This window comes from Triturus cristatus, chromosome 2_1 (assembly GCF_964204655.1).
Source record: "Triturus cristatus chromosome 2_1, aTriCri1.1, whole genome shotgun sequence".
In the NCBI taxonomy this organism is placed as follows: Eukaryota; Metazoa; Chordata; class Amphibia; order Caudata; family Salamandridae; genus Triturus; species Triturus cristatus.
The window spans coordinates 1,031,155,752-1,031,181,854 of record NC_140581.1 but is presented as its reverse complement, the minus strand read 5'-3'; the positions used below and the strand labels follow the sequence as shown (position 1 = coordinate 1,031,181,854).

The 26,103-nt window shown below is 47.9% G+C and overlaps 1 protein-coding gene across 4 annotated transcripts in view; it reads left to right on the top strand.

Moving 5' to 3' along the window:
* The window catches only part of G3BP2 (G3BP stress granule assembly factor 2), a 265,334-nt gene that overhangs the window by 103,381 nt on the left and 135,850 nt on the right, over positions 1-26,103 (top strand). For all 4 annotated transcript variants that reach the window (XM_085635242.1, XM_085635228.1, XM_085635234.1 and 1 more), the window contains exon 7: positions 17,637-17,817. In XM_085635242.1, the coding sequence (XP_085491368.1) occupies positions 17,637-17,817 (181 nt within the window). The remainder of the gene's footprint in view (positions 1-17,636; positions 17,818-26,103) is intronic.

Genomic DNA, 26,103 nt, shown 5'->3' with positions numbered 1-26,103 from the left:
TGGCATTCGGATTAAAATCGGCACCAAGGGTTTTTACAAAATGCCTGTCGGCGGTCGCGGCCCACCTACGAAAGCAGGGGATACACGTCTACCCCTACTTAGACGACTGGCTGGTCAAGGCAAACTCGCGCGAAAAGTGCGCGAGGCACGCAAAACGCGTAACAGACACTCTCACGAACCTGGGGTTCTCGATTCACTGGGGGAAGTCGTCGATGGAACCGGAGCAGGTGAAGATTTTCCTGGGGGCAAAAATCAACTCCCTGAGCGGCACAGTGGTGCCCAGCGACAGGAGGACGGATGCCCTACTGAAGGAGACGCGGCTCTACCAGAAGGGGCGAGCTCTGACAGTGAGGGCGGTGAGCAAATTGATGGGGATGATGGCGTCGTGTATCCAGCTAGTGCCGAATGTACGCTTGCACATGAGACCATTCCAGGAATGGCTACAACAGCAATGGTCACAAGCAAACGGAAGTTGGGAGGATCTAGTGGTTGTTACGCACGCAGTGCAGGAGGAGATAACTTGGTGGAACAGAGACAACATGACAGCAGGGAGAAGCCTGACACCACCAAACCCAACAATGACCATTACCACGGACGCATCGCAAAAGGGATGGGGGGCACACATGGACAACCTCAGAGTGAGGGGTCTGTGGGCTCCAGCAGATGCGGTTCGCCATATCAATTACCTCGAGTTGAAGACAATCCTACTAGCCCTGAAGGCATTCCAGAGGCACCTGTACAACCAGAGGGTGTTGGTTCAAACAGACAACACAAACAGGGGGGGACACAGTCGTTCCCTCTCTCCTCTCTGGCTCAGGAGATTTGGAGATGGGCCATACCTCTCAGGATAGATCTACTGGCAATTCACCTACCGGGGAAGGACAATGTGGAGGCAGACTGGCTAAGCAGGCAGACCTCGGCATCTCACGAGTGGGAGCTCAATGGCCAGGAAACGAAGAAGCTTTTCCGGAGATGGGGAACTCCCACAATAGACCTATTTGCAACACGCCAAAATGCAAAATGCCAAAGCTTCGCGTCCAGGGAACCAGATCAGCAATCCCAGGGGAATGCCCTATGGATAAGCTGGTCGAGGACATTTGCCTACGCCTTTCCACCGATACCCCTGTTGCACACAGTGCTCAACACGTGCAGGACCAGCAACATGACTCTAATCCTAGTGGCCCCGCAGTGGGCGAGGCAGACATGGTTCTCACAAATTCAAGAAATGGCGCAAGGCAATCCGTACAGGTTCGAGAGGAGAAAAGACCTGCTCTCAATGCAAAACGGGGAGGTCCTGCACCCAGAGCCAGAGACCCTCAACCTGGCAGCATGGCTCCTGAAGACCTAGAGTTCGCACACCTAAGGTTGCCTCAGAGCACTATGCGAGTGCTACGGTAGGCAAGGAAACCAACTACAAGAAAATGCTACAGCGCAAAATGGAAGAGATTCACGGTGTGGTGCAGGAAAAAAGGCCTGCAAAACAGAATGACAAGAGACTCAACGGTGCTGAGGTACCTCACACACCTTCTAAAGAGTAACCTCTGCTCGAGCTCCCTAAGGGTACACCTAGCAGCGATCGTTGCCTACACCAGAGGTGAGAAGGGTACAAGTTTCTTCACCTCGCAGGTGGTGAAGAGATTCATGGAGGGAGCCAAAAGAATGGCCCCCCCGAAAAGGTTGCCGCCGCCGGCATGGAATTTAAACGTGGTTCTGACGGAGCTCATGAAGGCGCCGTTTGAACCCATTCACAAGGCCACTCTGCAAATGTTGACGATGAAAACTGCCTTTCTAGTGGCCATAACCTCACTACGCAGGGTGAGCGAGCTTCAAGCACTAACGCTACAGGAACCCTACATTCAAATTCACAAAGACAGGGTAGTCCTGAGGACGGACCCACACTTCATGCCCAAGGTAGTGTCGGCGTTCCACATGAATCAGAGTATCCAGATACCAAGTTTCTTCCAAAACCCGACTACAAACGCAGAAAAGGCCCTGCACACCCTCGATGCCAGAAGAGCGGTGATGCACTACATTGAGAGAACCAAGGAACTCAGGAAGTCGAAGCAGCTGTTTGTGTCCTTTGCTACTAGCTTCATGGGTAGGCCAGTGACCAAGGGCACCATCGCTAGGTGGATTGCCCTCACTATTCAATTCTGTCACAAACAGGCTGGACAGGAGCTAGCGGAGGGGCCCCAGGCTCACTCCACAAGGAAGAAGGGGGCCACCGTTGCCTTCCTGGCAAACACGCCCATCCAAGACATTTGTCTCGCTGCAACTTTGGCATCTGTGCACACGTTCACAAAACACTACTGCGTGGACATTCAGATGAATAAGGAAGCACAGGTCGGACAAAAGGTGCTACAACACATTTTCAACGACCAACGCTCATCTTCCACCCAGCCACCACAAAATTAGGAAAACCGCTACAAAGTCTATGCACAGCATAGTGAATCCAGAAAGATTCACGCTGCAAAACGAAAAGTTTCTTACCTGTCGGTGTAGTTTTGCAGCTTGAAGATCTTTCTGGATTCACTAGCGAACCCACCCACCTCCGCCAGGAAGATGAGGCTGGAGGAAGAGGGGGTGAAATGGAAAAGATCAAAGAAATGGAAACGTTCAGAAAATGGACAAAAGGATTAAGCAATCGCCTAGGGTAAAAAAAAAAAAAGAGGGAAAAAAGAACCCGAAGATGGCGCCCCAAAGGTGGGACTTCCGCAGGAAGCACGACGACGTCACGGAAGGTGCACCAAATGGTGGTCGTCGCCGCCCACCTGGGCTACAAAAAAAAAAAAAACAAAACAAAGAAAAGACTACGAATCCGGACCCAACCACAAGATCGCGGAATAATGCACAGCATAGTGAATCCAGAAAGATCTTCAAGCTGCAAAACTACACCGACAGGTAAGAAACTTTTCGTTTTTTTTCCCCCCCAGCTCGTGCAGACTGGATCATAGAACACTTTGGGGCGTGGGTGATTTTTTTTTTTTTTCCTTAGTTCTTAATCCGACTCCTCACAATTAAAAATTTCACTTTATCTAATGTTTTTATGTCTCTTCACAGTTTCAGATTTGTGAAAAATGTCTGTTTTTCCAATTCCTTCACAATTTGTGGTAGGAAGAAAGCAGCCTCAGATCCACAATCTGTGTGTTTAGTCTGTGTACCATCTTCCCACTTAGTGCCCAGCTAGGAATTACGCCAGAAAATGTTCAAAAGAGTGCTTAAGGACCAAGACTGGATTAGCCTAAAGGGCAGTAAGAAAACCTAAAATCCCAACATAAAAAGCCAAGACACCACCAAGGCAGAGAGGTGGCTCCCTCTTTTCTACCTGTGCAATCTTGAAGAAAGGACTATATAGAAGATAGATTCAGGGAGAGAGTTGCGACCTCAACATCTAACTTTGATGTAGAGACCATGGTTGGCAGTAACCATGTCAATGTCGGTAAGAACACTGCTGTAGAATTGGTCGAACAGATCACTGTAGAGACTGTCCAGATGTATGTATGTATATATGAAGAATTGATTCTGGGGTATGGTTCTGTCACTCCTATGTCAAAATTTCCTTGTGGTCAATTGTCTTATTCGCCCACAGCTTATCTTTTTGGGCAGAAGCTCTCAATTACCATTCCAGCCTCTGACACACTTCAAATACCTCTACATCCTTTGGCTGTTTTGCCAATGCCAGTCATAGTACAAAAGAGCCCATCTGTATTTCCACCTCACAACTCCGTCATCAATTTTCACATTGAACTCTTTTCTGTACACTGGAGAAGCCACATGCAAGCACACCGACCTAATCACCACCAACTCCAGATTATCTATCTTCTCATAAATGTATTGGATTTTATCACCTTACCTCTGACTTCTCCACTATATATGTCGCTGCTGGATGACATTACGGTTTCATGATGTCTTGATCAAAGGGGCTAACAAGCTCAAAATCCACCTGGAGGTTCCTCGCATTACCTAGAGTTACTCCCAGACCAACATTGCCCTCTGGTACCAGGGTTCGTAGAACTGGTAGAAGAAAAATTCCTCTCACAAGCAACCATCAAAATGGCGACCCCAAGACTTCTGCAGAAGTACAAGCCATACGACAAGACCCTATATTCTTGCAACAGAAACCTAGGCCGTAGTCTGTCATTGTGTCTGCTGCAAGAAAGAAACCTGTGTAAACATGCGTCTGCATCAGAAACGTTGCTCCCTCCAGACAGGGAGAGCAAAATAACTAATGCTGCTGGCCTCCAGGTGTGGTTCTGCTTTTTCATCAGAAAGTCATCACTGTGTGTGTGCTAGACCTCTCCAAGCTTGCAAGGAAGATGAATGGAACCAATGCAAGGAGAGCTGGGAAGAAAAGCTGATCCTCACTGTCAAAGCCAAGGAGTTGTTTAAATTGTGGTTTCAGGCAAATCTCTTAAAAGTGGCTTAATTCCACCTGAGCCACCTTCTCACACCATAGTGACAGGCGTTTGACAGGTTGCTGAGCCCATCTACAAGACTAGTCATTACAAGGACTGTAGTCGGAGGGGGCAGCTCTATAACATGAATGTCTTGGAACTCACATCTATACATCTAGCATTAAAAGCTTTCCATCCTGCCAGAACTACAAAAAGGTTGGCGATTCAAACTAAAAATATGACCACAGTGTATTATTTCAACAAACTAGGGGGTCCAGATCCAGGATTTATCTCTGAAAGGTTAAGCAATATATTCGCTTCTTGCGAGACAGTTGTCCATTCAGTCAGTATACGCCTTAGATCTCCAAAATTGCCAAGCATATCTGCTAAAGAGTTTTTTGCAACAAAAATCACAAGTCTGAGCTAAACGACGTCTTCCAAGTTATTGTACAAGACTAAGACTTTACTGTAATATTTTTGCTACTAAACGCAAACTACCCAAATTTCATGCCGAGTTTGGGAGCCAGAGATGCACTTTGATGAATGTATAGAACCAGTTTCTGTATTTTTTTTTCCACCATTACCCCTGATTCAGACAATATTCACGAAGCTGAGGCATTCAAACTCAAATGTTTCTCATTGCTCTGGAATGACTAAGTTAATGGTGGTTCCAAGAATCCCTCTTTCTGTCGTTAAGAAGAAAAACTTGCCAGGCTAATTCAGTATTCTCTAGGACATACGAGGTCACATTTTGCCGGTTGGCTCCTGAGGCCATACAGTATAGTGATATCTTACCTGAAACTTGTATGTCTTTACTTAAAAAAAAAAAAAGTAAAACCTCCTTCTCCGAGAATGTTATGTAACTTCATATGAAAAAGATTTTGTCATATGGTGTTTGCAGTGACTCAGTTAATTGTCAAAAAGATGTAAACGTAACTTATTTGCTGCACTTGACAAAATTAAAGCCATAGTGCTCTTCAATAAAGGTTCACTTGGTTGTATGCAGAAAGGGTCCAAACCAAACATCTTTTTTTCTCAACCCCCAGGTAGGGAAGGTTTGAAGAAATCATTTCTTCCAAGATGGCAGTCTTTTGCTCCATGGGAACAGAATCTGGTGCTTTTTAAATCAATGGCTTCTCTTTTTGAGCCTATCCGTAAGGCCCTGTTAAAGCATCTGACTTACAAAAAAGCTTTTTAGGTCTCGCCTGAGGCAGCGCATGCACTGTCTCGTGCGAGACATCTTGTAAGTGGGTTATCAAAGTGCTACTCACCGGCTTTTGTTGGCCTAAAGCTTGCGTTCACGGGAGCGTGCACAACTGTCAACTTTAAGCGCCATCTGGATCGTGATTACTTACACTTTTGGCGGTGCTGCGCACACACCACTCGCGTGTTTGCCGGCGCGCGCACCCCTGCTTTCACTTTTGCCGTTAGCCTTCACCAAGTCTGTGAAAAGCCTGCCTAGTAATACACTTTGACCGCTGTCTCATTGTGTCCATCCAAATACATGCATTTACTAAAGGAACTGTCTTCCATCTGGGACCACCTAGAAGACTCCTGTGTCCATGACTATGTTGTAGACCCCATAATGAATGACGCTTTTCACTACATATGTTGCTGTGTTTCTGGTCCTCTCTGTATTTACTTAATGTGTTATCCTCAATTCGCACTCTAAAGATGCCATTGTGTCTGTGTATCCTCACAGGGTGGTGCTGTATCCTGTTAGTTTGCACAGGATGCTCTTCTGGGCAAGGTTCACATTTTAAACGCGCCATAGTCCATAACTATATTAAACCATGTCAAGGTGTCATCCTTCTAGTACAAGTGCCTGTCAGGTGCAGTTCTTCACACTCTGCCCCACCCAAATATCAGTTTCTCATTCTGACCGCCAGCATTTACTCTTATTCATTCACTTGCTTAAATTATTCTCCATCAAACTTCGAATTGCTGATAAAAAGCTATTCATACATCACTATTAAAACCCAGAGGTTGGTCTGAACTACTGCTGTGAAATGCAGAGGCTTTGCACTTAACTCTCCCAGAGACTATCCTACATCAACTTTACAATAGCATAAATCGAGCATTCCCAGAGAGATCTTTGATAGCTTATCGTTCTGCATTTTTACAGCTTTTCTAACTATCTTATTGTATTGTTTGCTACTGCTTACCATTTAATTTGCTTCTCATCTTGTTAATTTTTCTATGAACTTCACTGTTAGTGAACTCTCTGAAAGGTTATAAATATGCAACCCAATCTTGGTACATGAATACCTAAACAATAAACCATAGCTTAGAATATAGAATTAGTCTTCCTCTTCATGGCCCCAGTTTAAAATCAAAATCACTTGTTTCCACTTGAGTATCTCCGGAGGTGAGGTCCACATTACATTAGTGTTGACGGCAGACAGGATCGAGCCTAAGGTCAAATTTCAAGAGCTGGATTTTCTCAGTTTATTGATCCGGTCATAGGGTATTGTGGAGAATCCTAGCCATTTGAGTTGAGAAGTGGAAATTGAGGAACGTCCCCCAAATGACAGAGCGCTGAATAAATGACTTGTGAGCCTTTCTGAAAATTAAAATCTGATGGTATCCGTTAAGGAGCCACTTTACTCTGTCAAACTTTAAAGCAACTGGGCTTTAGTGTCTGGGATTTTTTAAATGTTATAAAGACAGCACATGCTCTAGAGGAGGTCTGAAAATCTCCCCACATAGCAGGAGAACCTTTTGAGTGGTATTTATCTGCAAAATGACAAAGGGTCCTTCTGTTTTTAGGCCATAGAATGCTTTTGATTCTTGATGGCTCGTCAGAGGCTCTTCTAACTGGTTTCCAAAAAGTTGACTTAGATGAAAAGGTGAATGATGAAGAATAATTTTTTGGCCATTCAAACACAAAGATAACTGAAGGTGGTGTGTAGCATTCATTGCAATGACAAAGTGGATACCTTCAAAATGACAAAGGTCATATCCTACAGTAATTTAGCCTTGAGTTCCATACTTACTAGAAAATGTGGACAGTCTTTGCTCACCTGAGCAGCAAGCAGCCTGAAAGTCTTTGACTAAAGACTGAGGAGAGTAGACCACACAACCCAGCTTTTGTAGTCGAATGTAGACTGGCATAACACTTTTGAGGGCTGATTCAGCCCTTTTATCCACCAGGCATACTACCAAAGCTTTGTCAGACACCGCTGAAGAACTTCAGCCAGCATAACCTGTTAACAGTGGTAGGAGGGTCTCCTCATTCATGGCCATGGGTTAGTCTTGAAAGAAACCTGGGTATAATCTGCCTTCTCGTGATCCTTGCGCTTACTCCAAATATATCGCATTTTAGGGAGAAGCATGAACCTGCAGCTGCTGAAACATTCCTGAACTAGTGCTAGTTAACTTTTCTGCAACATTCTACTATAGGTTGTCTGCTAAATTCATGAGTACTGTATGCAGGTCAGAATGCTGGCTAAATTTACCTTTTGGAATAAGTTGGTAGTTAGGTCAGCCTTCATATTCTGGATGCGGCCAGGGCAAGGTTTAATTTCCAACCCCAAAATTGGAGGGATATCAATATGATTATGGCACTTGGACAAACTGTTAGAATGTCCTATTCCATAATCTATATTAATCATTATCCAGGCACCAAAAAGTTCCCTCAACGGGATCCCTGGCAATTCTACAGAAAATAGAATGTTGAAAGAAAGGACCTGGCCCAGCCAGACCCCTCTGCACCATGTGTGAAGAAGCAGACAAAAGAAACTGGAAGTGTGATAGTCTCCCACCTCCGCCCCTTTTCTCAGCTCCTCGTACAGAGGTGGAGTTTGTCTAAGGGAGGTGAGGACACTGAAGCATGACTGGGAAGGTTTTGTTTTGCAGCGTGAATCTTTCTGCATTCACTATGCTGTGCATTATTCCGCGGTCTGGTGGTTGGGTGTTTCTTCTTCTTTTTTTTTTTTCTTTTTTTTTTTTTTTGTAGCCCAAGTCGACGTCCCACCATTTGGTGTACCTCTCGGGACGTCGGCACGCTTCCTGCGGAAGATCCCACCTCGGGGCGCCATCTTCAGATTCTTTTTTCCGCCGTTGGGTCTGGATCGTCACCGTGAACCTCCAGAGTTTTTGGGAAGAAAAGAAGAAAAAGCACAAGTTTCATAGAAGAAGTGGAGGAAGACTACAGAAAGGAAGATCAACAAGCCGGGACGACTAAGAAGGAGGAGAACCTCTATCTTCGAAGTCCAATGGAGAATGCGCACTCAGGGACACTGAGCGCAAGAATGGACAAGACACCCTTTAAATTCTGCCATAACTGCCACCATAAATGCACGCAGAAGGACCAGCACCCGGTCTGCAATCTTTGCCTGCCAGTCGACCATGAGAGCAAAGACTGCAACGCCTGTTCCGCCTTCACACCGAAGACACTCCGGGTTGGAGAGAGACAGAGGAGAGCGAATTACAGCATGCAGGGCAAGGGACAGGCCCGTCGCTGTACGAACTGGGCCTCTCCACCGACGATGAAGACAGCGTCGCTGAGGGACCAGATGACTTCACGATCGCAGAGACCGATAAGAAAACTTCTGATAAGGTAGGAGAGACGTCGAACACTAAACCCTCGACAGGGCCCCGAAAGCCTGAGTCAGACTCCCGAAAAACAGTCAAAGTCCTTGAAAGGAGCACCGGCGCCTAAAATTTCGACGACCGCAGCTGCATCCAAGGACGAAAGGCCCGGTGGATCCTTCGAAAAGGACTCCCTGGTGGCGAAGACCGTCGAAAAGCCAAGGTCGTCGAAGCAAGGCCAAGAACTGGGGCGCTCGACTTCGATGGAAAAGGTCGCGTCGACGCCGAACAGGCCTCAGAGCTGGAAAAGGAGGCTCGAGGCAGAAATGGAGAGCATCCTACAAAGGAAAAAGGAGTTTGACGAAAAAAAGAGAAAATTCACGATTCCCACGAAACCAGTCTGTCATCGTAGACGTTGAGGAACAGGAAGAGTTCGATGCCGAAGAACTGTCAAACTCCGGGAGATTAAGAAGAGGACCTATACTATGAGGGAGAGGAAGATGATGACCAACAATCAAACTACGGCTCGGCGCCGTCGACGACACAGGACCTCGACGCCGAAAACCTGGAAGAGCCTGTGGAGACTTACCCTTTGAGGCCTTCGCCACCAGATGACATTGGGGCCTACAATATGGTCATCTAAAGTGTAGCTGCAGCTTTTGGGGTCAAGCTGGAGGAAGAAAATCCGAAAGCAGACTTTTTACTGGAAACACTGCTCCCCATCCAAACGAGAAGCCAGTTCCTCCCCATGCTCCAAAAGTGTCATGAATCAGGGGAAGGAGGCGTTCAAGGACCCAGCAACATGCAGGTCAATCACACCTAGGACGGAGAAGAAGTATTAGCACTCCTCACAGGACCCTCCCTACATCAAGGGATCCGACTCCATCATTGCGTCAACTGTCAGGAAAAGGGCTAATGTCCCGGCAACCTCTGGCCCACCACCAGACAAGGAAAGCAGCAGGATGGACCTGACTGGGAGGAAGAATGAGAGAAACCCGGCAATCCACTGGTGCATGGCCAACTCCAATGCCCTACTGAACAGACACCAATACCAACATTGGGACGAAATGGGGGACCTAATCAAGCACCTCCCCGAACAATACCAGCAAAGAGCCTTGCACCTGATGGAGGAAGGGAAGAATATTGCAAACTCTTGCCTTAAAACGGCCTTAGATGGAGCCGAAACATCAAGCAGGTTGATGGCAATAGGTACAACGGAAAGAAGGCAGGCCTGGCTCAGGATCTTAGCCTTCAAGCCGGAAGTCCAGAACAAAATTCTGAACACCCCTTTCAACGGGGAAACGCTTTTCGGAGCCCCGGTGGATGAAAAACTCACCCAGCTCAAAAAGGAGACGAAACCGCAAGGTCCATGGGGGCCCTGCACTTCAGAGGGATGAGAAGAGGTACCCCAACACGGAGACCATACGGAAGGGGCGGAAACCAGCCGGGAACGTCACACCAGACTTTCCAGCAGGGCCAACAGGGCGACAATCGGGGCCAGCAGGGGCAGCAGAAACAAAATTGGCAGTACCAGCCTCAGGGCCAGTCCTTTCGCAGTAGAGGGAATGGACGAGCGCAAAGACGAAGAGGGGGAGATCAACCCGCCTCAGTGACTCCGCCCGGCGAAGCGTGCTCACCAACAAGATCCCTCCGAGGGGAGAGAACAAAAAATTCAACAAGAGAGGGTTACACAGGCCAAACGCCAACGAGCATGCAACACCAGTAGGCGGCAGGCTGAGATTTTTCCTTCAGGAATGGAAAAAGATAAAAGACAAATGAATACTCAACATCATACAGTTTGGATACTGCATAGAGTTGGAAAGGAAACCACCGAACAGGAAACCAAAGAAAAGGGAACACTCGGGACAGGATAGTGCAACTCGTAGAGGAAGCACAAGAGCTACTCCAAAAGGAGGCTATAGAACCAGTACCATTCAAAGAAAGGAACAAGGGTGTGTATTCAAACTACTTCCTGGTACCAAAGGTGGAAGAAACACTAAGACCCATCCTGGATCTACGGTTCCTAAACAGGTACATAAGGACACAAAAATTCAAAATAACGTCCCTACAAGAGGTACTCCCTCAGATGAGAGACAGAGACTTCATGTCCACCGTGGATCTCAAAGATGCATACCTGCACATCCCAATGAACAGGCGGCACAAACATCTGTTAAGCTTTACCATCAACAAAGATCACTACCAGTTCACAACCATGGCATTCGGACTAAAGTCCGCACCAAGGGTTTTCACAAAATGCCTTGCGGCAGTTGCGGCGTACCTGCGGAGGGAAGGGATTCATGCATACCCTTATATCGATGGCTGGCTAATAAAAGCAAGTTCACGCGAAAGATGCGAGGAACACGCACAGCGGGTCACAAGGACGCTAACAAAGCTGGGATTCTCCATACACTGGGGGAAATCCTCAATGGAACCGGAACAGGTGAAGATCTTCCTGGGGCACAGATCAATACCATACAGAAAACGGTGATCCCCAGCGACAAGAGAACAATTGCCCTGCTGAGGGAGACACGCCTCTACCAGAAGGGGCGAGCTCTAACAGTGAGGACAGCAGGCAAGATCATGGGGATGATGGAGTCATGCATTCACCTAGTCCCCAATGTACGCCTGCACATGAGACCATTCCAGGAATGGCTGCTACAACAATGGTCAAAAGCAACAGGAAGTTGGGAGGATCTAGTGGTTGTAACGCACACAGTGGAAGAAGAGATAGCGTGGTTGAACATGGAGAACATAACAATAGGGAAGCCCTTGACACCACCAAGCCCAACGGTGACCATCACCACAGACGCATCCCAGATAGGATGGGGAGCACATATGAACAAGCTCAGAGTGAGGGGTCTGTGGACTCCAGCAGATGCGGTCAGACACATCAACTACCTGGAATTGAAGACCGTATTCCTAGCCCTGAAGGCCTTCCAGAAAAAACTGTACAAGCAGAAGGTGTTGATACAAACAGACAACACGACTACGATGTTCTACATCAACAAGCAGAGAGGAACACCATCCTTCCCTCTATCCGACCTGGCTCAGGAGATTTGGAGATGGGCCATCCCACTCAAAATAGACCTGCTGGCCATACACCTACCAGGGAAGGACAATGTGGAAGCAGACAGTGGAAGCAGACTGGCTCAGCAGGCAGACTTCAGCATCCCACGAGTGGGAGCTCAATGGACAGGAAACGCAAAGGCTATTCAGAAGGTGGGGTACACAGACGATAGACCTGTTTGCAACACACCTGAATGCAAAATGCCAAAACTTCGCATCCAGGCAACCAGAAAAACAATCTCAGGGGACTGCCCTATGGATAAGCTGGTCAAAAACATTTGCCTACGCTTTTCCCCCCAATACCACTGATACCCAGGGTACTCAACAAGTGCAGGACCAGCAACATGACACTGATCCTAGTGGCACCACAGCGGGCGAGACAGACCTGGTACTCACAAATAATGGAAATGGCACAGGGGCCACCCCACAAGTTCACCAAAAGGAAGTACTTACTCTCCATGCAAAGCGGAGAAGTTCTACTCCCAGAGCCAGAGAGCCTCAGCCTAGCGGCATGGATCCTGAAGACATAGTTTGCACACCTTAAGCTACCACAAAGCACCATGCGAGTGCTCCGGGAGGCAAGGAGACCAACGACACGAAAATGCTATGGGGAGAAATGGAAGAGGTTCACACAATGGTTCAGCAAAAAGAAACTGCAGAACAAGTTGACAAAGGAATCAACGGTGCTGAGATACCTCACACACCTACTAAAGGCTAAACTATGTTCATACTCGCTAAGGGTACACCTAGCAGCGATTGTAGCTTACACACGAGGTGAGACGGGGGGAAAGTTTCTTTACATCACGAGTAGTAAAGAGATTCCTGGAAGGGGCGAAAAGGATAGCCCCACCAAAGAGGATGCCCCCGCCGGCATGGAACCTCAACTTAGTCCTGACGGAACTTATGAAGGCACCCTTTGAGCCCATCCACAAGGCCTCACTTGAAATGCTGACAATGAAGACAGCTTTTCTGGTGGCAATAGCCTCGCTGCGCTGAGTAAGCGAGCTACAAGCACTAACACTGCTAGAACCTTACATCCAAATACACAAGGACAGGGTCGTAATGAGAACAGACCCACACTTAATGCCGAAGGTTGGTGTAGGCATTCCATATGAACCAGACTATTCAGATACCGAGCTTCTTTCAGAACCCAGCCACAAGCGCAGAAAGGGCACTGCACACTCTAGACGCAAGAAGTCATTCGCAACCTGCTTCCTGGGTAGAAGAGTAACAAAAAGCACCATCGCTCGATGGATCGCACTGACGATACAATTCTGCCACAAACCGGCAGGGCAAGAACTATCGGAAGGGGCACAGGCCCACTCCACAAGAAAGGAGCAACAATTGCTTTTCTGGCTAACACACCCATTCAAGACATATGCCTGGTGGCAACATGGGCTTCGGTGCACACGTTCACTAAGCACTACTGCGTGGATATACAAATGAACAAGGAAGCACAAGTAGGACAGAAGGTGCTTCAACATTTATTCAACGACCAACACTCATCTTCCACCCAGCCGCCACAAAGATGACAAACCGCTACAAAGTCTATGCACAGCATAGTGAATCCAGAAAGATTCACGCTGCAAAACAAATAGTTTCTTACCTGTCAGTGTAGTTTTGCAGCTTTAAGGCCTTTCTGGATTCACTAGCGAACCCACCCACCTCCGCCAGAAAGATGAGGCTGGAACAGAAGGTGGAAAGACCAAGAATAGAGAACAAGAAGAGACTTAAAAGAAGCGTGTAAAAGGATATGTTTAAGGAGAAAATAATAAAATTGCCTAGGATAAAAAAAAAATCCAAAGATGGCGCCCTGAGGTGGAAGCTTCCGCAGGAAGTGTGCCGACGTCACGAGAGGTACACCAAATGGTGGGACGTCGACGCCCACCTGGGCTACAAAAAAAAAGAAGAAAGACTACGATTCCGGACCCAACCACCTGACCGCGGAATAATGCACAGCATAGTGAATCCAGAAAGATCTTCAAGCTGCAAAACTACACCGACAGGTAAACTATTCGTTTTGCTTAGCCATGTGGTGCCTGGGGGAGAGGCGTGACCACCTCCTGTAGTAAGTACCATGGGACTCTTATCGAAACTTTGTTCGAGGCATATGAGCGGCAGATTACACACTGAGCATAGATCGCCATCTGGTGTTGGGCCCGGATGTTTGCAGTTCTTTTTCCTCTTGGAAAGTCTTTGGAAGTCACGAGGTATGTCACTCCTCCTTTGGATCGTATTGCGCATGGGCTTCAGCTCCATCTTCAGATTGTTTTTTTCCGCCATCGGTCTCGGATGTGATCTTCGCGCTCCGGTTCAGAACAGTTTCCAGTTCTATCGACGCACAATCCTCCCCCTACTTCGCGGTATTGTTTTCGATCGCGATCTTCACACTCTGCGCGGCTCTCATCGATCAAGACCTTCGATTCCAGTCATCGACGACGGCCTTTGGGCCTACGCAAGCTCCGGTCCTGGCTAATGGAAAGGACTCTCTTCAAGAAGTGCCCTCGATGTGGGTCCAAATTCCCCCACACCGACCTTCACGAAGTATGTAACCTCTGCCTCTCCCCTGAACACGAGGCGTTTAGTTTTTAGTTTTTTTTTTAGTTTTGAAAACTCTACACTTTGACTGGTTTCTTCTGAAATTTCTTCTATGTTACCCTATGGAGAAAATTGAGTTATCAGCTTTTAGGTAAGTACTCGACAGGCAAAGTTAAGGTTCTGGGCAGAGACTCGGGTAGGTACAGTTGTTACACCCTCAGCGGCACAGGGGCAGCAGGGTGCAGAGTGAGTTGGCCCAATGTTATACTATGGGAGGCAGGGGGGCCTTGGTTGGTGGCTGCTGACTAGCAGGCCACTTGGCTGTGGGAGATGGGCTCCTGGTCACTTGCTCAGGGCAAATGACGAAGTAGATAGGTGCAAGGATTACACTGCCAGGGCCACTCGGGCGGCTGGGTGCAGGGTGCTTTTGAGCCTTCGAGCGCTCAATTGGTTTCAATGGGAAAGCTCTGGTTTAAAAAAAGACTGCAAGCTCTGGGACGAAGATTCTTCAGGTGCCACCACCACTTTGAGAGGTAAGTTGGGTAGTTAAAGGATGGGCACAGGGGGCCGCAGGGCGCCGGGTGCAGGGGTGCATTTTGGTGTCGGTAAATCTTACCCTCTGTTGATCGTGGTTGAGGGGGGGGTACCTGGTTCTGAGGCTGCAGGCGTCGGGAGCGTCGAGGGAAGTCCTTGGGTGACGGACTCTGGGTCACAGTCGCCGGGGGGGTCGTCCTCGTGGTCTTTGTTCACTCCGGCGCAGGCCAGGCTTGGCGGGTGCAGTGTGTGCAGGGTTCGCGGTTCCGGCTGATGCCAGGGCTTAGAAGCTGATTTTGAGTAGAGCCTCTACTCATGGGAGTCCCAGGTGTTTAGAGCCAAAAGGTAGCCAGATCCTCCGGGGTTAGTGAGGTTGCTGGCCACAAGAGATGCAGGGTTGTAGCAGGAGCAGGTTCGAGTGTCGACAGGCCAGTAGGGCTGGGGCCAAAGCAGTTGGTGTCTTCCTCTTCTTAGCAGCTGCAGGGCAGGTCTTCTTTGTTCTTGCTCTTCTTAGTATTTCGGAATCTGGAATCTGGAGAAGGAAGGTTCATGGTGAACCAAAATACTAGATTTAGGGGCGTTACAGGTAGGTGAAGGGCAGGGACTAATGGGTCCCTGTCCTGGGGTGGGTACACCCCCTATTCTGCCTCTCTCCTGCAGGAGGGGTGCAGTAGCCTAGTCCTGATTGGGTAGGGCCTCCCATCTTCAAGATGGCGAGTGCCCGGAGATGTGCTTCACCTCGCCTCCCCTACCTGAGGGGTGGGGTTGGCAGGCTGGCACATCCCCTGTCCTTATTTGGGGTTTCCGGCCAGGCTTCCTGCCAGAGTGGGGGCTGCCAGTGGCCTGGGGAAGCTCACAAAGGCGGCATGCAAAACTTTGTGTGCCGATATGCTCCTTGTGAAAGAAAAGAATGCTGTCACGCGCTGTGAAGCCAGCCTAGAGATGGACAGAGACAAAATGTAATAAAAACAAAAGGTCTTTGGTTATCGCAAGACCTAATTAGGTGCCCAATTCTTAAATTAAGTCACAGAAGTTCAACCATGGCATATGTGCTTGTAATAGGGCAGATTTACGGCTTTCATGAATTCAAAATAATTTACAGAAGTAGGCCAGGAAATCATACTCCTAGAAAATATTTGCAAACTGCATTTTAGCATGAGCCAATATGCATGTGTAGATCTGCTCATGCGAAATATTTTTAGAGCGATTACAAGTTAACTGTCCCTCATACCACTTTCCCCTACATTGGAAGAAGTTTTGCTTCTACCATTGCCAGGAGTACATTTCTAACCCTTCTCAGTATGGGGGAAAGATTGGAGACCAGCTGGTTAAAACCCCTAAAACAGTGTTGATTACCACCGCAGAGGACTCCTGAGGCTTTGATTCCCCCCACCATGGCACTCTATTATGGGGGCATTTCGAGACTGAGGTGTCCCCTGTCAGAATGGGCCTGGGCGCCGCTTAACTTAAGTTGGTGCCTGCGCCTTTTGACTCCGTACTGCCTACAGTCTTCTCCGGTTCTCTGGTGGCTACCACTCCCGGACGTCAAGCATCCTGCTGACTGCACCTTGATAACATCAAAACATTAGCCCCCCCCTCACACCTGGGCTTAAATCCAACTGCTGTTCTCATCTCTCCTACTCCCTCATATGAACTCCACTTTTTCAGATTAACCCTGATCACTATCCTGACAGCGGTGTCCGAGCAACTTGGCTGATGCCCGGTGGAGCTGCCTAGACTGCTCTAGAGGAGATCGGCCCTGGTTCACCGCCTTGACGTCACCTACCCAGCCAGACATTGGGCACAATTTCTCCCCGTCTCCCTGTTATGTCTCCTTCCTCCCACTCCATTACCGTAACGTTGTTTTTTTTTTTTTAACCTATGTTTAACTATGCTCTTGTAACAGATGTAACTTGTAACTCACTGATCCTCATGTAAAGAGCTGATACCTCCGGGTCTAGCCAGATCTATATAATACTCTTCAAATAAAAAATTAAAAAATAATCCCTCAAACTATTGCCTTAACCTCTTCAGTGCCCATGACGAGATAGTCTCGTCATGGAGCACGGTAGCGCTGTGCCCATGACTAGACTATCTCGTCATGAACCCCACCCACTAATGTAACGCCCGGCACAGGAGCGGGAAAGGGCGTGGCACAGAAGCGGTTAACACTACATCCATCCCAAGTATGTAGATCTGTTGAAAGGTGGCAAAATAAGGGAATTGGTAGGATTCAAGCGCTACTATAAATTAACCCTGGCATATATCAGTGCTCTTATATAATGAGGTTGCTGCCATATTTTGTCGACGCACTACTTCTCACCAAAGGGGAAGTGGATTTTTTTTTACGGGGCAAGTAGCAGCCTGTCCCATTGACAAGTAGATATTTTTTTTAATTCCATACCCCGGGTCCATATGTGAAGGCAAAGCATCCCTTCCTATTAGACCTGCTTTTATAATTGGCTACATCCGTTTATCACCATACCAAATTAGTTTCATGCATATGTGCGACTGCATAGAGTGCATATGTTTACAATAGAAAAGTTATTTTCAAAAATGATCTTGTTTCAGTAATGGAGTTGAGGAGCCTTTGGAAGAGCATCTTCCTGATCCCGAACCTGAACCAGAGTTGGAACCAAAAACAGAAGAGTTGAAACCTGAAATTGAAGAAAAACATTTGGATGAGTTGGAGGCCAAGTCTCCTTCACCACCTCCTACAGAACCGGTTTTGTTACAACAAGAACCAGCAAAGGTTGGATATCAATTTTACTAATTGTTGCTGATGATGCAAGTGTAACCTGTTGTTGGCACAAAGGCTTTATAATTTAAATATAGTTTTCCCAGTTTAGTGTCATAATTTTTTTAACTCTTGTGTACGTTAATGTCTCATGATTGCTTTAAATACTCCAGGTTTAGGGCTTGAGGATCTTGAATATTTCAGGCTGTAGTGGTTGGTCTAATGTATGTCAACAATCACCAGTGTGCTATTTCAGTTTTTTTCCCTCATTAACTTTTACCTGCTCTTTTTGAAGAATATTTTGTGAGTGCACATGGTTTTCAGGTCTTGCCTACTCACCGCTACAGATTGGACAAAAACCTCTTGTGAACAATACAAAACATAGTGAACTTGAGGTCTGCCCCTTGCTCCTTATTCACTGGCTTGCCACTGCTATATGTGGAAGGGGTTTTATAAAGAATGCAAAATCAATTCAGATATGCCCACTGAGTGCGCACGTATCTGTGAAGACCAGCTATAAATGTGTTTTAAGGCATAATAAAATGTAATAAAAAAATGAGCTTTGGCAAAGCCAATGGGTTTCACAGACAAGACATTTTGACTTTGCCAAAGCTTGTTATTGTTTCAATTATTTTGTCTGATTAAGAAAGTTGCTTCTTTCTCATTTTTTCATTTTGTATGTCTACATTGGGAATGTCTTTTATGAGACTAATCGAGGACGATGTGTGTGTTCTAAACATCAGGGATGTCCTGGAAACTAACTTTTTCCTCCTCTTGGTTTGTTTGCACAGAAGATTGAGGGTGGGAGGGGAAAAGCAGGGCTGTAATTTTGATAGAATGATGGTTCTCAGAGCTTTGATTAATGAGGATGGAAAATACTAACTTTGAGCTTTGCCCTGCTTGATATAGTCATGGCCACTTGTTAAAGGTTCAAGCTTTTATGACTTAGCAGTGAAAACTCAATGCTTATATATGCTGTGTCATCAGATACGTTTTTGGTCTATGGATTTAAGGAAGAAGCAGACAGTTCTGTACACTATGTAAATGAGCCACAATTTTTTAACAATGGATTTTGCCTTGATTCATATCTTTATTTTTTTAAAAAAAATTTTATCCTGGGAATCCCTCATACTTATAACAATCCCTGATTCTTCGGTTCCACCCCGAGAGGGTTGCTAGAGTGCGAGCGCTGTGGCAGATGAAGCGCTGTGCTCTAGTATTTCACCGCCACAACCTTGGATTAGGGGATATATCTAAAACTGCCTCCCAATCGTCACCGCCACAGCCAGGGCGAAAAGTGCACCAGGACCGCTTTGAAATCTTCCCTCCTCTCCCCCGTAATCACCGCCGCTGCCTGGGAGCTTCGGGAGCCCTGGGCGTGTCCTCTCCAGCGTCAGGGGAAAGCCGCACTGGGATTGGTGTTGCCGCAGGGGGTTGCCAAGCAACCAGAGGCTCGTCCCCAGGAGGAAGTTGTGCGGAGAGACGGGAACGCAAGGAATCCAACCGCGTTACAAGGAAGAGCTCCGGCGCCTGGGGTAAAACTGGAATTGCTGCGGGAGAGAGGCTGTGTGATCTGCCGCCTTCCCCGCGACCGGAGGAGACTTGAACTGCTACCGGCCCCGTCCGCCTCCCAGGTAAAGCCCTGTGTGTGTACGCAGAGCCTCCCGCGCCTGTCACTGACTTGGGCAGGATACGGGAGATGTGTGGGCGGTAGGGTGAGGCACGGCAGCGGGGGCCAATAACAGGACTGTGACCACAAGTAGCGGGCCTGCTTAAGGCTGTGTTGCGGCCTTTTTCTGAGAACAGGCCAAAGGCTGGTGCAACTCTGCCTAAGGAACCGCGGGACAGCTGATCGTTCGGCAGGGGGCCGGATGTGAGAGGGGCTAATTTAAAGACGCTTCGTGGGGCCAGTTTGCTGCCTTCCTTGCCGCCATCAGCTGCATTTAAAGGACTACGTATCCCAGGGGTGAGCGGGGTGACCTGGTGACCAGCGGCCACTCCCCCTAACGGCTGGGTTTATTTACACAGCAAGGTAACGCGGGACGCACGCGCGGCGCCGGGCTAAGCCCGGGCAAAGGGTGGGCCGTCTGGGGCTGGACAAGGCTGGGCTGGGCCTTCTCTCTGATATTTGCTTTAGGAGGTGCACGGGTAGCAAGTATTGTGTTTTATCGGACTGCCAGCTGAAGGACTCCTTCTTGAGGCGCAGTTAGTGGCCTAACTAACTTTGTTGAGGTCTCTATGCCAATGTCTACGCGATCTGGTAGGGGCTTGAGGGGAGTAGGCGGGGCTGGTACTGGTTGTGTTTCTGGGACCATGGACCAATTTATCACCCGGGTTGTTACGGTTATCGAGAAAGAAATCGCCATGACAGAACGGCGTCTTTCTCGGGAACCCCTGACCGGTAAACGCTCATCGTTGGGCCTTCTGGCATTAGTCCCCTCCCCAGTACGCCCAACTGACCCTCTAGCTAATGTTTCTCCTGTTCATGCATCTGATCCTTTAGTTAATGTTTCACTAGACCTTGACCATCCACGGGTTGTTGCGATTATGGCTAGCCTAGACCGGCTAGAGAGTTTGTCTGCCGCCGTTTTGCTGGGAGGTGAGAGCGCCCTGTCAGAGCCGCGGCTGATTGAGACCCCTGCACTTTTGCTCCCTGTTGCTACCTCACCTTGTCAGGAGGATCTCACTGCCCCTGCTGTGCGCTTACCACTTGTAGTAAATGGTCTAGCTTCTAGTAAAAGGAAACGACTGGCTAGTCCACGTAAGGGCAGTTACCTAAAACCTTTTAAGAAACCTAGGAGAGTTGGAAGTAAGGTGGGTTGGCCCAACAAGGGTGCAGAGGTGGGTGTTGGTTATCCCCAGGGGCTAAAAGGGGGAGCAGCTACTGGTGCTATTGTAGAGAAGGCATGTGTAGATTTGACGTCCGACCCTCCTAAACCTGCTGAATGCCCCCCTACCGAGACCCTATGAATTACCCAGCTCAAAAAAATTGTGAAATCATTGCTGATCCCTGTTCTTGAGAGTGAAGGGGCTAACAGAGCGACTGGATAGATTCGAGCAAGTCACTCTTGATAATTTCTTCTCCCTAAAATCTCTCATTAAACTTCACTCTAGAATTAGGGAGGATGGCTCAGTAGGGAATTTTGCTTCTCGAGAGACATCTACTGCCCCAATAAGTCCAACTAACCCATGTGGGACAATGAAGGGGGTGGTTGAGGTAAATAGCCCTGTTGTACAATCTGCGGCCTCCTCTGGGGCCATCCCGAAGTTCGGGGTGGCCACAGTGGGGGTCCCGGCGCAATCCAACGCAGCATTGGGTAGTATTGCCCATCCAGTGATGACTGCGGGGTCTGTGGGCCCAAGTACAAGCGGTACCGCTATGACTAAACAATCTAGCGATAGCAGTTGTACTGGTACAACTAATAACAAATCTGGCAAAATAACCCCAACTCCCATTTTACAACCAAGAAATGCTCTAAATATTGTGCCTGTCCCTAATGCCAACCTATCCCCACACTGTCAGCCCTTTGTGACAGTACTTACTGGGGTCCCCGTGCTAAAGCCAGGTAAACAGGAGTCATATGTCAAACTTAAGAATAAAACCTTATTCTGGCTGAAGGTAAACAGACCTCTCCCTAGCTCACTGGGTGGTCGGGTTATCCATGTGAGGAGGGTTAGCTGGTTAGGCACCCGGCCCAAAGACATAATGGGGGACTGTATTATAGTCCATTTTGAAGACCCTAGGGTAGCCAGCTATGTTTGTAGTTTCAATAATAGCGAGGGCGGTATGGGCCTCAACACAGGAATTGGTACGCGTGATCTTAGTTACTTTAATCCTTATGTAGCTCCTGCCCGGCCTGTTAGAGCTGCTAGTTGGGAGGGATGGAATGGCAGACAAACTCTTCACAATCTCCCCCAATTCAGCCTGTTTCGTCAAAATCCAAGCCCATTTCCCACTTGGTCCTGGCAGGATTGTTGACAAAATAGTTACCAAACTTCCATGAAGTCACCTGCTGTATTTGAGGTGGAGGAGAGCTGTGTTCCAGATTGTAAAGGGGTAGCTTTGGGGCCATTCTGTTATAAATCCATCTTCTTCTGAGGGTAGTGCTGCGTCCCATATTGTGGAGTCAACAGGTTATTTAAATCCCGATGAGTTCGCCCTTGACGCCCCAAACCAGCTGAAACCAGTGAGTGATGTATCAACCAACTCTGGATTTCAGGTTAGTCTATCCGTGCAGAGGTTTTCCTCTGCGCAGGTTGCAGTTGATGACGAGGTCCTGAAGATTGTCAGTTGGAATATAGCGGGCATTTCTCGCAACCTGGACATACCGGAATGGAACTCTTTTATTGAGTCATTCGGGATATGTTTATTCCAGGAAACCTGGTGTCTGGAACCCCGATACAAGGTTGGTTATATTACCTACTTTGTACCTGCAACCCCTTCGCCCGCCGGGAAAGGTCGACCTTCAGGTGGTCTATTAATCTGGGTAAGCATTTTATTGGGGTATCACATAAGGAGTATAGAAACTAAGTCCCCAGACTTGCAGAGATTAGTAGTCGGAGGGTCTTCTGGGGGGCGGACTTTAGAGATCTTTAATATCTATGCTAGACCCCCGAAAGGGGGCGCGCCCTCATTGACCCTACTGGGCTTAGAGGACGCACTTAGATCTTGTAGGGCAGAAATATATATTATGTTAGCCGTGGACTTTAACTGCACTTTTGAACCCCTAGCCGAGGAAGACATATTAGGCACCCAAGAAGAAGATGTTAGGAGAGGCATTCCACCCCTGTTAATACCACCTATTAAGAGCTGGACTAAAGGTGCTATCCATTTAAATGCCCTAACCCTGGAATATGGTGTGAGGGCAGTAAACGGACGGTCAAAGTCGGACTCCTGTGGGGCCCACACCTTTAATAGGGTAGGCCATTCATCTCGAATTGACTATATCCTGCTGAATTTCAAGCTCTGGGGGCATTTGTTGGGTATGGCAGTCCTCCCTTCGTGTGACAGCGATCATAATCCGCTGTCCTTGTCACTGTCCCCAATGTGGACGGTTGGGGAGAAACTGCAAGCCCCTCAGGCGTGGAAGTCAACAAGCGATGTTTGTCCCTCGAATTGCGGGAGGCGTTTAAAATGGAAAAGTGTAGCTCTCGATGAGGGCAAAATCGTGGAGATAAGATCAATCATGGGCTATGCCTTGTCCAGATTAGATTCCCTTGTGTCAAATGTTCATGAGATTTCCACTCTGTTTAGCCATACTACCAAAGCACTAGGTGACCTTTTTACTGTGCGAAACCCAGGTTATAGGGCCAACAAGATGGGGCGCCCTAAGGGTAACCCTGGTTGGTACTCTGCTCCCTGCAGAAGTCCGAAAAGGGACCTAATCAATGCAGTCAAACTTAAGGATATCGAAGTGATTAGTACAGCCAGGAAGTTGTACAGGGGTGCTATTGGTAAGGCGAAGAAAGAGTGGGAGAATCAGTTCTGGTGTGATCTAAAACTGGCAAGTGCTGGGAGGGACTCGGAAGGGTTTTTGGGATTTAATCAGAACCAGGGATAAACCCATGGATTCCCTTTTAACATGCAATATCCCTGAGGCGTCATGGTTTGACCATTTTTCCAACCTTTATACTGTGGCCACGGGGGTTGGGGTAGATCCAGCTGAAACTTTTTCGGTTGACTTTTTCGGGCTGAGCGAGGACCTCCTGTTTACAGGAAAGGAAGTGGAGGATGCGATTTCGTGTCTTATCCCAAATAAAGCTGCGGGCCGGATGGGCTGCCGGGGGATTTGATCCGCATTAATACCTTGGAATGGGGAAAGCTCATTGCATCATTACTTAATGCCAGTTTTTATGATGCACCTCTCCCAGACTCCTGGATGGGCGCTGAGGTCGTCCCGATTTTCAAAAAAGGGAGTCGGGACGACCCAGCTAATTATCGCCCTATAAGCCTACTGGATTCATCGCAAAAGGTGGCAGGAAAGGTGGTTTTAGGGAGGATGCTCCAGTGGGTAGAGGAGAATAGGATACTTTCTGATTTTCAGGCGGGTTTCAGGTCAGGCACTGGGACCATTGAGCAGTCATTTCGTCTGCTGTTGTTATACTGGAAGGTGGTCGTTCTGGGCAAAGGCAGTCTGTATCTCGCCTTCATAGATTTTCGGACTGCCTTTGACCTAGTCCCCCGTAGCCGCCTATGGAGGGTGTTGTCAGATTTAGGTATGCTACCGTACCTATTGTCTTTGATAATTAAGTTCCATGCAGAACATTTTGCACAGGTTCGGTGGGGTAAACAGGGCCAAAAGACCGCCCGAATAACTGTAAATAGAGGTGTCTGTCAGGGCTGTGTCCTAGCCCCCACTCTGTTTTCATGGTACATCAATGGAGTGGTGGAGCATCTCTTACAAAATCCTTCAGATGCTCCATCCCTGGCGGGCAGGAGAATACCCACTCTATTATTTGCAGACGACACCCTCTTGATTTCCAAGACCCCAGTTGGGTTGCAGAGCCTCCTTGATAGGTTTCAAACTTTTTGTAACTTGAGGGATTAGAAATTAACACGGGAAAGACCAAATATTTGGTCTTGAATCCCCCGAAGAAAATGGGTAGGCCACCTTCACTGAACTTAGTGTCCCTAGAAAGGGTCAAGGAGTTGGACTATTTAGGAATCCGCCTCTCTGACACCATGAGGTGGAATTGTCATCTCCATAAAATGCTGTTAAGTCATAAAAGGGTGGTGGGGGCACTGCTTAAAGAACAACGGTCCTCCACCCTCAAACCGATTGCCCCAGTACTTGACATCTACAAGGCAAGAGGGGTGAGTGCGGCGCTTTACGGAGCAGAGCTTTGGGGGGCGCAGAATGTGGATCAGCTGACCCGTTCAGAAAACAAGTTTTTGAAGGATTTAATGGGCCTCCCTCATAGTACCCCCACCCTTCCCTTATTCCTTGACATGGGCTGCCGCCCTATTAAAGATCAGGCAAGGTTGCACCTGCTACTCCTCTGGGGCCGCATATGGAGAGTTCCGGAGCATGTTAGTTATGCGGAGGGGCTAAATGAGGTTTTATCAATGCCTGGCTGGCACAAAATAGGATGGTTGAGGGATGTTAAGCAGTTGCTGGGCTGGGCTTACACTCCTCAAACAAGAAATTTGGTCCTTGCTTCAAAAACGCGCAATAGAACCAGTTCCACTCCAACATCAGGGTACAGGAGTATATTCTCTATACTTCCTAATCCCCAAAAAGGACAGGGCGTTAAGGCCCATACTCTACATCAGACTCCTAAATCAGTACATACTCAGATCACTTCCATATGATCACTCTTCAACAAGTGCTCCTACTACTTCAACAAGACGATTTCCTTGCCACATTAGACCTCAAGGACGCATACTTTCACATCCCCATGCATCCTGCTCACAGGGAGTACCTAAGATTTGTGGTAGACGGACAACACTATCAGTTTAAGGTCCTCCCATTCGGAGTAACAACTGCACCCAGGGTATTCACCAAATGCCTAGCCGTAGTAGCAGCGCATCTCAGTAGACAACAAATCCATGTCTTCCCATATCTCGACGATTGGCTCATAAAAGCCAATACTTTCGACAAATGCGTTCTCCACACTCACCAAACTATTCAAACCTTACACAACTTGGGATTTACCATCAACTATCCCAAATCTCAACTGCAACCCTCCCACATACATCAATATCTGGGAGCCACCATAAATACCTCCAAGGCCATAGCTTATCCCAGCACAGCCAGGATAGCCAACATACAAAACCTCATCTTAAAACTTCAAACTCAACACTCTCTTCCAGCAAGAGTGTTTATGCAACTATTAGGCATGATGGCGTCCTGCATCTCCATTGTGCCTCACGCACTTCAAATGCGTCCCTTGCAAGAATGTCTAGCACAACAGTGGAACCAGGCTCACGGACAACTTACCGATCTGGTGTTGGTGGACAGTCGCTCACTTCGCTCACTGAAATGGTGGAACACCATCAACCTGTCCAAAGGGCGACCGTTCTTAGAGCCTCCTCCACAAGTAGTGCTGACAACCGACGCATCTCTCACAGGGTGGGGAGCCCATCTCCTACAACACACCACTCCGGGCAAATGGACCACTCAACAAAAACTGCTCCATATCAATCACCTAGAACTTCTAGCAGTGTTCCTAGCACTGAAATCTTTTCAATTACATCTAAGGAACAAAACTGTCCTCATTCGCACAGACAACATGACAACCATGTATTGCATACAAAAACAGGGGGGGGGACACATTCTCTCCAACATGTCCCAACTCGCA